The 14,498-nt window shown below is 45.0% G+C and overlaps 1 protein-coding gene across 1 annotated transcript in view; it reads right to left on the reverse strand.

Moving 5' to 3' along the window:
- Window positions 1–14,498, reverse strand: part of LOC149866701 (antigen WC1.1-like) — a 64,052-nt gene that overhangs the window by 21,142 nt on the left and 28,412 nt on the right. The window contains exons 4-8 of the mRNA XM_090044020.1: window positions 13,909–14,220; window positions 12,912–13,223; window positions 11,006–11,323; window positions 5,961–6,275; window positions 5,045–5,359 (exon numbers count right to left, since the gene is read on the reverse strand). Coding sequence (XP_089900146.1) covers window positions 5,045–5,359; window positions 5,961–6,275; window positions 11,006–11,323; window positions 12,912–13,223; window positions 13,909–14,220 — 1,572 coding nt within the window. The remainder of the gene's footprint in view (window positions 1–5,044; window positions 5,360–5,960; window positions 6,276–11,005; window positions 11,324–12,911; window positions 13,224–13,908; window positions 14,221–14,498) is intronic.

A 14,498-nucleotide genomic window follows, 5' to 3' on the forward strand; every position in this document is an offset into this window, starting at 1 on the left:
CCTGTAGCCATGCTCCGGTGGGGCAGGATCCTTGGTGCAGCGGGTCTTAGGGCCCTTGACCACCTTGGTCCATGCCCCGGACTGGACAGAATGGGAGGTCCCAGAGTCCCCCCTTGTCCTGGAGGGAGACCGTGGTCTACCCTCCGGCTCCCAGGGGAGAAGGACATGGCAGTAGGAATCTATCTCCTGCTTACAGTCCCTGATGGCATGCGGGCTCTGGACTGTGGCCTGGACCTCCTCCCACCGGCATGCCAGAGACCCCAAAAGGGAGCAAACCCTACAAGGGGAGGTAGCCATGCTCCCCAGACCCAGAGCCTGAAAAAGGGACAGGCAGCCCCCACAGCCAAGAGCCAGGGGCTCCATCTGTATGCAGCCCAAACCCATGGGCTCTGTCTGGGTGGCGGTCTCTGAGGTGCCTGGGTCAGGGCCACAGAGCCTGAGGGGACCCGAGGGGTGCGGCGCGTGCCCATCCACAGCATGCCGTTGGTAGGTGGGCTGGGCCTGAGTCTGTCTACCCTAGGAGGCTTTCAGGCAGGGCCTCAGCCCTCCCACTCGCCCTCCTGTGCGAACTCCATGCTAACTCACATGCGGGTAGACAAGTGTGCCTGTTTGCGCAGCCTGTTCACACGACTCTGGTCATGTGGCTTCCTGGGGGGCTGGGCAAAGTAGGGGCCTGGGCGGGGTGAGACCCAGCCCGCCTCCACTTAGCTGCCTCCTCCCATTCCCTAAAGGGTTAACCCCCTCCCACCACAGGCCCCGCTTACCTCCAGCTGTGCTGGGGGTCAGCAGAGGGCTCCATAGCTGCTGGGGGGGTTCATAGTTTCATAGTTTCTAGGGCCAGAAGGGACCTGAGTAGATCATCTAGTCCGACCCCCTGCCATGGCAGGAAAGAGTACTGGGGTCAAACGACCCCAGCAAGGTGTACATCTAACCTCCTCTTAAAGACCCCCAGGGTAGGAGCCAGCACCACTTCTTTTGGAAGTTGGTTCCAGATCCTAACCACCCTGACCGTGAAGTAGCGCCTCCTGATATCTAGCCTAAATCTACCCTCTGCCAGCTTGTGACCGTTATTCCTGGTCACTCCTGGTAGTGCTCGGGGGAACAGGGACTTCCCCAGTGCCTGCTGGGGGGTCTCTGGGAGGCTTTGGGGGAGTGAGGGCACAGCGGGCTTTCACCCATGCATCTCTCGCTGCTCCGGAGCCTAACTGAGGCTCATTTTGCTGTTCGTGGGCCCTTTTAAACTACGCGCACGCTCAGTGGGCCCACCATCGGAGAAGCTGCTCTCGGGCAAGGGGAGGCCCTGCCCTACTGGAGGGGGACTGGTGAGTACCTCCCTACCTCTCTCTGCCTGGAGGGGCTGGGTCAAGTAGGGGCCTGGGTGGGGTGAGACCCGGCCCGCCTCCACTCTGCTGCCTCCTCCCACTCTCTAAAGTGTTAACCTCCTCCCATCACAGGCCCCGCTTACCTCCGGCTGTGCTGGGGGATCTCTGGGGGGCTTCGGGGGAGCGGGGGCACAGCCGGCTTTCACCCATGCATCTCTCACCGCTCCGGAGACTAACTGAGGCTTATTTTGCTGTTGGCGGGCCCTTTTAAACTATGTGCATCAAATTGTCACAGAGCAGAGTTTTTGGGGAGAAACAGAGGTGGTCTTCTACCACAGTCTATATCATTCAATGAAAGTTAATGATGAAAAATACAACTGGGAGTGGCTAGTCTCCAACAACCGGTTGTGTTTACAGTTTTGTCTGCAAGCTCTTCTCAACATCATCAACAGCACTTGCTTGTGATGGGTTTAATGACTAGCAAAACCCTGTTGGAATTTAAAATCATAAGAACTCTGAGGATCATAGAACAGCTTTGCTTACATATTTAATGAAGCAACATGGCTTAACCTTGGATTCACATCTGGAGGAACAGATGAAAAGGGAGCAACAGTACTGGAGGCATGTACTTGAACGTGTTATTGCAGTTGTGTGCACGTTAGCAGAAAGTGGATTATCTTTTAGAGGAAGGGAGAGGCCATCAAAAGTTTGGCTCACCATATAATAGGAACTTCCTTGGCTTGACAGAACTCATTGCTAAGTTTGATCCATTTCTTCCTAGCCATCTAAAACATTATGGAAGCATGGATATGGGAAACCTTCATACTTGTCGAAAACAATATGTGATGAACTCATCCAGCTTATGGCAAAAAAAGTAAGATCTATTTTGGATGACTTGATAAAAGCAGGATACTTCAGCTTGTCTGTTGACTATACACCAGATCTTTCACATGTTGATCAACAAACTGTTATCATAAGATATGTGTCACCCAATGATAATTTTTCAATTTAACGCTTCCAACTTTCCTTCAGTTAGAAAATCATAGTGGGGAAAATATGGCCAACATGGTGCTGGATTATCTAGTAAACGACTGCAAAGTTGACTTCAGTAAATAGAGAGGACAGGCATGTGATAATGCAGCCAACATGAGAGAAATGTATAATGACATGCAGCAAAAACTTCTGGAGAAAAATAAGTATGCTATATATATTCCATGTATTGGACATTCACTGAATCTTGTTGGCTGAGCTGCAGTTGATGGCTGCCTAGATGCAGTAAATTTTTTTTGCTGCTGTGCAACAAATATGTACATTCTTTTTTGCCTCCACAAAATGCTGGGCTGTGCTCCAATCATTTTTGGGTCCTGATTCCACAGTACCAAAACATCTCTCTGGCACTAGATGGGAAGCACATACAAAAGATACTTCAGCCATAGCTGAGACTTACGATTCAATTATTGATGCTCTTAACTCATATTCATACTGGTGACAGTGAAAAAGGTATTACAAGGAGAGAAGCTGACATTGTTTAGGAGAAAATGGAGGAATTAGAGTTTGTGTTCATGTTAGAACTTTGGAATCATTTGTTAGATCAGTTCCACAAAACCAGCAAGGCTCTACAGGATACACAGGTAGCCTTAGGACATATGCAAAGCTTGACACATCATTCTCTCACGTCTGGGAAAAAACCTGAGAAAGTTGTGATGAAATTGAACTCAAAACAAAAGAAAATCTGCCTGATGTAGACTACAAGTGTGTGAATAAAAGGAAAAGAATGAGAAAAAAAACAAGTCAATGATGGTGTTGCACGGAATACTGATGAAGCGCTTTTTCCAAGAGATAAGTTTCGAGTGAAATGCTTTATTGCTACAATGGATGCACTTGAAACCAACTAGAAGAAAAAAGCAGTTATATATGAAAATTTTGCAAAAAAAATTTCTGGTTTTTTTGTTGATTTAGATGCCTTGGAAAAAACAGCTGTGTGAAGGTGTAAAGTTTCTGGTGACAATGTTGATGTTAACCTTGTTGGACAAATAAGCGCTTCCACGCTTATATCAAGCGTAATTATTCAGATAAATGACATTTATGCCACCAGGACCTGTATCAAGTCATCATCCAAGATAAGATTGCATTGGCTTTCCCTAACATAGAAGTAATATTGCAGCTCTTTTTGAGTCTAACAGTAACAAACTGCTCAGGAGAAAAAGATCAAATATAAACTGCAAACAACAATGCTGCAAGAAAAGCTGTTTGCACTAAGCATTATGTGCATAGAAAGTGATAAACTTCATACATAGCTTATCATCTGAGGACATCATCAATGACTTTGCTCTCCAAAAATCACAAAAGAATATGATATAAATTTTATGTGATGTGCAAACAGACATAGTACAGGTTGTATTGCTGCTTCCATTTAGTAAGTGCTGATCTGTGCAACTGCTCGTGTTGCTGTAGATTAAAATTTGTCATTTATGCTCATTAAGAAATCAAAGTATTTTAATGTGAAAGCATTTCATAATGTAAATAGGCTTATTGCAAGATATATGTTTTAGTTAGATTATTAGTTTTTTGCTACACCTTCACCTATGTATATATACAAATATAAAGCTTTAATATTTCTGTTTTCATTGTCCCTTCTGTTAGAATAATACACTTTTTTTGGTAATGCTATGGGGTCTCTTAAGCTTGACATAGCTTAGGGCCACAGCATGTCATAATCCAGCCCTAAACCCTAAACTACGGGACAGATATGACTAGGAGCACCTTCCACTCTCCTCTTAAAGTTGTCTCACTGAACAACCAAGAAAGGAATCATCACTGGACCAGAAAGAGAAGAAACAAAAGGAAAACCAAAAAGGGACAGAACCAGAAATAGCACCATAATGAGGACTACCTCTCAAAGGCTTTCCAAAAAGTGCATTCTGAGCATCTAGTTCAACCCCACAGGCAGGGAGTAGCACGTCTCAAGCAAATTAACACCATATAGAAAAGCCCGCTCTCTACCCTGAGTGCTGTTTAGGCAGTTTTTCTAATGACGTAGTTACTCAAAGTGCACAAAAAACAGTAGAGAGAATCGCACCCCTCTACTCAAACAAGTTACTTTCCTGAGATCCATAATCAGGCTTATTCTGGATGGTTCTCCTATTCCTAAAATGTTTTCTCTCTTGGCTTTCAGCAGCCTACCCTCAACTGAAAAGTGTTCTCCGTTCTGTGGGGCCAAGTAATTAGGCCACTATTCTGTGAAGTAGGAGACCAGGGTTCATGTACTCTCAAAGGGAGTAAGCCTTGAATATGGGTCCCCCAGTCTCCCCATCAGGGGATGTGCTCTAATTACTAGGCAGGTGGGATGCAAAGATGAAACGCAAAAGTGCTGAACAGTTACTAGTTGTAGGTTTTGATAGACTTATTTTAGGAGCTTATGCTGCATCTCAGCACAACCATGCAGTGTAGATGTTCCTAGGGCAGCAGTAAATTACTTCCAGATCTACACGGTAGGGAAACACTTAGTTGCATAGGACAGAACTCTAGATACATAAGGCATTTTGTTATGCCAGTGTGCTGCAAACCATTGCACAAAGCAAAACAGAATTACTTACACACCTAAAAACTGCAAGTTATTTAGGGGTATTATCACTGACATAAAAGTTGGCTCATAATGTACATGTGTATTTCAGCATGCATTTGTATGTTTTGACTATCCAAATATTCAGATTCAGACTCACCAGTACAAAAAATATGGGTCTCTTCTGCTCGGGTGTTACATGACTGAGGATCCCACGATTTTGATGGGCACTGCCAAAGGGATTTGTGATTTTCTTGGCATCCAATGTGGTCCAGCCACATGGGGCCAGAACCTTTGCCATATGCAAAATCTCTTGCAAGGTCCCCTCCATCTCCACATCCCAGCTGTCTGCATACAATTGCTGCGGTGACTCGAGTCATCTGATTGGAGCAAATGCTTCCCCATCTACCATTGTAGAAAACCTCCAGCCGCCCGGCACAGTCATCACCATTTACTAGCCTCAGATCCGTGAACTCTAAAAGGAAATGGACAAAATGGAATAATTGGTCTGATTCTAAGGTGAAACATGTCCTGGAGGGATATGTCTGGGTAAGTGGCGATAGCAAAGCAGGTTCTCCCAAGGCTTGAGGGGCCAGATCCTGCCCAGGAATTTCCAGGGTGTGCCCCAGGGTTTGAGGGGTCTGGTCCTGTACCCTACATGCTCTTCCACCATAAACAGACATGGACCACAAGAGAGCAGCCTAATTTATTACTACCGAAACTGTTTATGGTAACTCAAGAGTGACATCTCTTTCCATCCTTCTAGACACTGCAGGCTCATTATAAATATAAGGGTCACCTCTGAAAAGTCTCTATGCACATGAAGAGATATAGCAGGGACTGCTCCTTCTCACACTAGAGAAAAGTATGAAATTGCCAGTACCTCTACATGAGAATTGATAGGAAATTATATTTTTCACTAGTTGTCCATTTTGGTAGTCTTGGTATACAAATAGGTAGTAGAGGGGCAGAGACAACCCTGGAGAATCTCTATTATTCTCAGTTATTTCCACCAGCATCAGGAATCTCCCTTAATTCCATGTAACCAGACTCATGAAAGCAGTCTCAGAACTCACCTGAGCAGAGCACTCCTGCATCCTCCCTGTGTCTGCAGTTGTGCTCACCCCATCGCCTGGAAGGACACTCCCATAACTTGAATTCATTCCCAGAGCAGTTCACATCATCCAGCCAGATCTGCCCTGATCCTTCTCCATAATGAGCAGAGAGAGCTGCCTCGATGGCATGCCCACATCCCAGCTGTTTGCAAACCACATTGGCATCTGACTTGTCCCAGAAATCATCACAGACTGTTCCCCAGATGCCCTGGTAGTAAATCTCCACTCTCCCAGCGCAGCGACCTGGCCCATTTCTTAGTCTGATCCTCCTGCTTTCTGAAAAGAGAAATCCCAACTGTTAAAAGAACTGAGCAGCTTCCTTGCAAATCAAAGGCACAATAATGGCTAATATTCTGAAATGGATGTAATCACTAAGGCTGTGCAAAGCTTTGGGTGGTGATTTGATTCGGAGGAGATTCGGCCCGATTTCGTGGCCAAATCTCTGAATCTGAATCAAATCAGGGGACCAATTTAAAGGTCCAAATCAATTCAAAGCTCTCCGAAGCTTCAGGAAAGATTCGGAGAGCTTTGATGACTTGAACAGTCCCCAGTGGGGGACTGCTTCAGGGAGCTGCAGCCACTTCAAGCTGCTAAGTACTAGGGTCGGGGGAGAGGGGGTGAGGGAGGGGACCATGGGGGGACCCCTGCCAGCCCCCTGACCTCCCCTGCTCCCCAACCCTTCCATGGCTTCCCCCACCTGCCCTAGCTCATTACTTTAAAGAAAAGCCCTGGTGCTCACTGGGTGCTGCTGGGCAGGGGGTGATCCCCACTGCCCCATGCTGCATGGGGGGCTCTGCATGAGTCCCCTTGATTCCCCCACTGCCCTGGGCCACCCATGTGGCACGGGGCAGTGGGGATCGCCCCCCACCAGCAAGAGTGGTGCGTCTTGGGGTTTCTCCAGGTTTTTTTTTCTTAAAGGGCCAGAGCTGACCCATGCAGGGGGCTGGGGGAGTAGGGAGAGGGTTCAGGGGCTCATGCAGAGCCCCCCATACAGCATGGGGCAGTGCAGGGCAGCGGGGATTGCCCCTTCACCTGGCAGCACCTGCTGAGACAGGGCTTTTTCCCCCCCGCCAAATGCTGGGAGCTGGGGTGGGCGGGGCGGCCATTGCTGGACTGGAAGAGGGGCAGGGGATGGGCCTGGCCTGGCTGATTCAGACCAAATTGAATCAGGACAGTGATTCGAATCACCAAATCGAATCACTGTCCCCCAAATCGGCTGAATCCAAATCCAAAGTGAATACTAGCTGTTTTGCCTAGTAATCACTTGTCTTTAAAAGAAATCCTGGATAGAAGATAAAACTAGAATATTTTCAAAAAGGTCTAGAAAGAATCAAGGGTAGTCAAGGAATTAATTATCATGATCAGTCAGCAAATCTCCCTAAAACTTTAATTTATATTAAATTGTTGAAGAATTTGGGAGGTACTTGTGGTACAGAAGATTAAGGAAGGCAATTACAATATCAGTTTGTTATAGGCGTAAAGTGAAAAAGGTTATATCTGACTTTTGTCAGCAGAGCTATGGGTGATGAGTATGAAAAAGCCACAACATAGCCAAAATAGTTACGTTGTCAAAACTATTGCATGGTACAGGTGATATCATTCATGGATGTGCTTTAACAAAATTGGAAAACAACTATTTTCTTATGTAAGCTGACTCTCCACAAGGAGCTTTGTACAGTGATTTTCACAGAACTCTTATAATGTGGATTAACCATAGGGATTCAGTGCTACTCCCATTGAAGGCAAGGGCAAAACTTCCTCTGACACAGGAACTTGAATAGGCCCAAATGCACTCTAGTTACATAGCAATTTAAATCTTCATGGAGAAAGAAGGTCAGCTGTAAGGAGGTGGGGTGCAGGAAAAACATTATAGTGCAAGAAGCTGGAAGCTTCTATAGGGCACCAAGGCTGGACACAGCCATGGGCGAACCAGACAGCTGCCCAGGGCTTGAACAGAAATGGGGGGAAGAATGGTAATTTTTATTATTATTATCATTATCTCTAGCGAAGTGGGGCCCAATACTAAAAGTTCGCCCAGGGCCGCCAGGAGTCTAGGTACGGTGCTGAAGGGCACAACATTGAAAGCCCAACAAAAAGCTGTTCCAAAACAATGGAAGCACAAGAAGAATGGTAAGAGGCCCATGTGGTTGCACAACGAGCTTTCACGATGGCTTAAATGCAAAAGGGAAACACACAGGCAAGGGAAAGACAGATGTGTCACCAAGGAAGCATACCAAGAAACGGCAAGAACTTGCAGGGACAAAATAAGGGAGGGAAAGGTAAAAACTGAACTGTACCTGGCGGGGGAAGTTAAACCCAACAAGAGGTTTGATAAGAAAGACCAAGGAAGCTGAGGGTTTGCTTGTAACTAGCCAGGGGGAACTCTTAACAAATAATGCAAAGAAGCCAGAGCTGCTCAACAGCTACTTTGCTTCAGTCTTCACACAAACATTAGACTGCAACAAGACACCTGATAAGAATTATTTGCATAAGGAAGGGACAAGCTGAAAGATTAGATACCAATAAGCAATCAGAGTGCTTTGGTGGCTCTAAATGAATTCAAGTCAGCAGGGCCTCCTGAATTTCATCCAAGAGTACCGAAGGAACTGGCAGAAAAGATCTCTGAGCTTTTGGCAATAATATTAACAAAGTCATAGGAGACAGGCAAGGTACCCGTGGGCTGGAAAAGGGCCAACATAATGCCTCTCTTTAAAAAAGGCAAAAAGGAAGACCCAGAGAATTATAGCCATACCTCGATACCTGGGAAATTACTGAAATCCATTTGCAAGCATCTGGAGAAGAAAAAGCTGATCACAAGCAGTCAGCATGGATTTACTATGAACAAATAGTGCCAAACAAATATGGTGTCTTTCTTCAAGAAGACAACTAATTGGGCAGATGACAGGAATGGAGTGGATGCAGTGTATCCTGACTTCAGCAAGGCTTTTGACAAAGTCCCCCATGACCAACCGTCTCATAAACAAATCGGAGAAATGATGGCTAAATGTTGGAAAACTACTATAAAACAATTTGGCTCAATAGTCATAAGCAAAGGGTAATTATATATGGGACCATCTAGGAATAGCAGGAAAAACTGAGTGGATTCCCACAAGTAACTCTCTAGGGTCAGTGTCATTCAGTATATTTATTAATGATTTGGACATGGCATAGAGTTTCTCAAGCCAATTTGCAGATGACACAAAGCAGGGGAGGATTGTGAACCCACTGGAGGATGGGAGTGCAGCTCTGAGGGATTTTAACAAATTAGAAAACTGGGCTTAAATATACATTATAAAGCTCAGTGCTGAAAATGCAAGGTGCTACACCACAGGAAGAATAAACAAAAACAAAGCTAAAAAAAGGGTGACACGTGGCTGTATGGTGGCACTATGGAGAAGGATCTGGGAATCTTGATGGATCACAGACTCAATATGAGTGTGCAGTGTAATGCATCTGCACAAGACACAAGAGGCAACAGTGCTTCTTTACTTGGTACTGGTTAGGCCTCACCTAGAGTATTGAGGGTGTGTCTACACAAAATGATACATTGCTGTAGTAATGACCTACGGTGATGTAGCTCATCATTATGGTGATGTAGTGTTGGTGGGCATAAACTGTGACGCCAATGCTATGTTGCCATACCAAATGCGCAGACTAGTGTGTAGGGGCATGGTCAGTGTGTAGTTTGGGGCTCCATATATGGAGCAGCTGAAGAAGGTTCAGGGGTTAGCAACAAAAAGACAAGCCATACAAGAAAATGTTAAAGAAATAGACATGTTCAGCTTATGGAAAAGGCACTTAAAAGGAAACATGATAGCAGTCTTCAACTAACTGAAGGCCTGCCAGAAAAAAAAGTGAGAACACATTTTTTTTTTCTGTTGCTGCAGAGAGCAGGATGCAGACCAATGGCTTGAATCTGTAGCAAAGTAGGTTGTGATTGGGTCTGAAGCAGAGGGTGTGGACCTCTTCCTTGGATCTCTAGAACGTATTTTAACCTTGTAGCAACATGACACTGCCCATGATTGTCCCCCTGTTTTGGCTGTAACAGGTTAGAGTGCTATCTATGCCTCGTAAATTATGTGACAGGGTTGACGGTGTAATTTTAGTACTAGGTTAGACAAGGATTTGTATGGGATGGCTTGGATAGGGATGATCCTGCCTCAGACAGAGGAGTTGGACTATATAACTTTTTTAGGTCCCTTCTAGCCCACTTTTCTTAAAAAGTATGACATGATTCTATGTACCAGTAGGTTGACACCAAAAACATCTTTTAATGCAAAGATCCCAGTGCTATAGTTCAATGCTTATTTTACTGTGTGCTTTTAAATTAATAAATTTGCCAGTATATAATGACAAATGTATCTATTACACAAGTACCACAAAATCAACAGCAAAAAAGGGTCCCATCAGAGAATGCTTAGTTATTTCCTTTTAAGAGAAGCAAATTACATTATAAGACTGGACATAGTAATGTCGCATTGTAAAATCTGTTTTTATTTAATTCCTGAGTAACTGAGCCAGTATCAATGACATTCTTGTGCTTCCTTGCCCTTTCTGATTCGGGAAAGTACATTATTTAAGATTTTCCTAATAGGAAGATATCACACTTATTAAAACTGCTTAGATAACTGGTTCTTTTTCCTAGGGGGAAAAATGACACAAATAAGAAACTTTCATTTTTATTATTCTGTAGTTTTTTAAGAAAATCTGAACATTTACAAGGAAAATAGGTTGCTCGTGAATATTAACATCCCTTGTAAAGATTTTTCACATAAAAAACGGTTTCAATAAAATGTTTTATCACCATATGTAAGTATAAGAAGGAGATCTTGCTTAGGTTCATAAGTCCTATGTTATTGATTTTATAATAAAACGCATGCATTTCCAAAGCATATGGCCCTGGGCTCCACATGCTGTTTGCAATTCGGTGAACGCACAGCAAGCCCTTGGGATGGCTACATTCTTACCAGTAAGAGCACATTTGTAGTATTTTCAGGGTAAGTCACCTGAGCAAACAACACCAACATCCTCAGTGATTCCTGCTTGCCTTGTCTCAGACAGGGAGGGACCGCAGAGCGTCAGATAAGACTCGTTTCCTGCACACTGGACATTTCTCAGTCCTACGGGGCCTGTCCCTCGTTCAAATTGCAGGGGGATATAGACTTTTTCAGCAATTCCACACTGGAGCTGCCTGCACACCACACTGGCATCATTCATGTCCCATTGATCATCCAGGACTCTGCCCCACATGTCACCAAAGGCAATCTCAACTCGCCCATCACACCGGCTTTCTCCATTCAACAGTCTCAGTGACTGAGAGTGACCTAAGCTCAAGAGAAATGGGAAATGCACACAATAAAACACATTATTCTTATCCCATTAGAAATAATGTACAGGTGTGAACTGAAAGACAGCTTTCTAGGTATAGGAATATAAAACAGGGAAAAAACACCTGGTCATTGATCTGAATACACCACAGTTGTAGGTAACCATATAATACATGTTAAATCCAACATAGTCCACAAGATTATGACAACACCCTCCCCGTCCGCATATTATAAACCACAAAAAATCTCAACACACTGTAACAAACCTAAACCTTTATGACAAAAATTCAAAAATCTCAAAACACAATGCATCACAGGAAGAAAGCAAGAGAGAACAACAGAAATGTCAAGATCATGATCTCCTGTAATAAAAAGGAATAAATTGGGTAAAATATTCCTAGAGGATCCCCTGAAGGAAACCATACTTATATGTAGAAGTAAGACAAGCATACAAACAAACATGTAATGGCCCTGGCCAATCTAACCAGAGAGAAAGTCTTTCCTTATCCTATATCCAACAGACAGTTTGAACCTGAATACATGAACAAGAGACACTAACCAGACAACTGCAAGGTTTCTTAATGCCACCAGAACCAGTCATATACCCCACTGAAACTCCCATATCTAGTACGGTCAATCTCTGATGTTTCAGATGAAGACAAAGAAAAACAACACAAATAAAATACAATTATGCATTAGTGTAGGAAAAGGCAGGCAACCAGTGGAATCGAAAGATTAATTAAATTCAGTGTATGCACGGTGCAACAAGTATTATAAAGCATTTTAAGAGATCAAGGGGGAAAGGATAACACGGGAATCTGGAATCTTATATGGAGTGGGCCAAATCCTGGCCTCCTTTACTTGCACACACAAGTCAAATAATTCCCCACATTGTAAACCAGGACCATCAAACATGGTCCACGGGCTAGATACAGTCACTCCCTAAAACCCTTGGGGCTCTGAGTGGACTAGGGACTAGGCAGGACTAGTGGGGGGGCAGAGCCTACTGCAGAATCTAGGACTACAGCACCCTGTTGGATATGGCTGTTGCTAGCAACAGGATGAGCAAGGGCTGTGCTGACACAGCCCTTCTTGCCCTGCAGTCACTTGGCCTGATGCTTGCACTGCTGCCACCACCAGTTGGGCTGCTGCCACAGCCTCTGACCCTGGCACCACCACCACAGCTTCTTGCCACACTGATCTGTTCACAGTTTACAAACCCCCGCCCTCCTGTGGACTCCTGCTTTCTCTCTCCAGCACCCTAAGAGCCTCTTTCCCCCTCCACAAGCACAGAGCAGCACATGAGCAGCAGAACTGTTACAAAACTACAGCAGTCAACCAAGGGACTAACTTACCCAATAAAAGGAAACATAACATTATCAGGAACCAATCAGAGAGCACTTTCTAGGGCCTGCTGCTAGGCTCAGACAGACATCTTCTCTTGGAGTGAAAAAGATATCTAGATGTTATACTTACGAAACTATTTACAGCAAAGTGTGCTCACATCAAGCCCCCCAAAGTATTCCCTGCAGGGTTTCCAAGCTACAACTCAGCCCACTTAGCCTGTCTGCGTCATGCAACTCACCTGAGCAGATAACACTGGCTGTTTCTCTCGGGGAGCAGGAGGGATTGCCCAGTGCAGTGTGATCACAGTCCCATAGGCAGGATTCAGTCCCTTCGCAGTGAAATACATCTCTCCATAAAGGTCCATCCCCTTCCCCAAAATGGGCACCTCTCGGTATTGACTTGGCATCACCACACCTCAGCTGATGGCACAGGACATGGGCAGCTTGCAGATCCCACTGGGAACCACAGAGGGTTCCCCATGTGTCTCCATATCGAATCTCTACTCTTCCAGAGCACTCAGTGCCATTCACTAACCTTCCACCTGGGCACCCTGAACACAAGGGAAAATGAGTGTCAAAGTACATGCTGGTAACAATAAGCAATCATGGCATAGTGGGGGAGCGGGAAACTGGAAGGATTTCTCTTTCATTTCAGGAGCAGAAGTTATTCCCCTGGGACTCTGAAACTTGGGTATACCAGCACATAAACGCACTGATTCGTCACCACGTTATTCAGTGAGAAAGGAAGACAGAGGACTTCAGTTCTCATGGTACATTACCTATAGAACTGTAGGTTGCAAGACATTTGGCTGGTGCAACAGCTTCAATGCAGGAAACACTTTGTGTCAGATCACTCTTACAATCTGGCCCTGTCTCTAGGGTTGCCAGCTCTGTTTGAATCTATTCCGGGAGGTTTCCAGACCGCCAATATACCCACGACAATGCGAATGTGCCCACGCTCTTGCGTATATCAGTTATGGGTTACAGTCATAGACTTTACATCAGAAAGGCCAATGCACATTACAATTACATTTTAAAAACCCACTGGATTACTATATCATTTGGATTCAACATTTAATATTTATTTTAATTAATCATTTATCTCCTGGGTGACTCTCGGCAGTCTTCTGGAGATGTCCATCTCATTCCTGGAGACTCCAGAGCAATCCTGGAGGTTGGCAACCCTACCTGTCTCTCTGTAAAGCACAGATTTTCTTCCTTCCTGCTGCTACTCACCTGAACACACCACGCTGGCTGCACTCCAATGAGGACACTCTGCAGCACCCAGCACAGTCACAAGACAGTCCCTCCTGTGGGATTCATCCCTTTCACAGCCAAAGGTGCCATTCCAGATAGGTCCATCTCCCTTCCCAAAGAGCTCGCTTCCTGGGATTGATAAGGCAACTCCACAGTCCAGCTGCTGGCAGAGGGTATTGGCAGCTTGGAAATCCCACCGCGAGTCACAGAGGGCTCCCCAGGTGCCCCCATGACGAAGCTCCACTCTCCCTGAACACCTTGTGCCATTTGCCAGCCTGTATCCTCCATATCCTGAGGAGAAGGAGAAGGGAGCTTATCAGCAATGTTTTCCAAAATAATTATCCCCAGAAACGCATAGAAGGAGGCCCAATGATCTGGGATCAGTAATAATTATTTCCCATGATAACAGTGAATTTCTTAAATCAGGGCCTACGGACTATTATCAGGCACTGATTGCCTGTCTTTCTTTCCCTGTTAGCTCCAAGTATATGTAAGAAGATTGTACAGTCATTCTTTCTAGCAGCTGGGACCCTAAAAAAGATACAAAGATCTCTGGGAAGAACACAGTA

The sequence above is a fragment of the Crocodylus siamensis genome, chromosome 4 (genome assembly GCF_052110815.1).
Source record: "Crocodylus siamensis isolate JL-2025a chromosome 4, ASM5211081v1, whole genome shotgun sequence".
Classification (NCBI taxonomy): domain Eukaryota; kingdom Metazoa; phylum Chordata; order Crocodylia; family Crocodylidae; genus Crocodylus; species Crocodylus siamensis.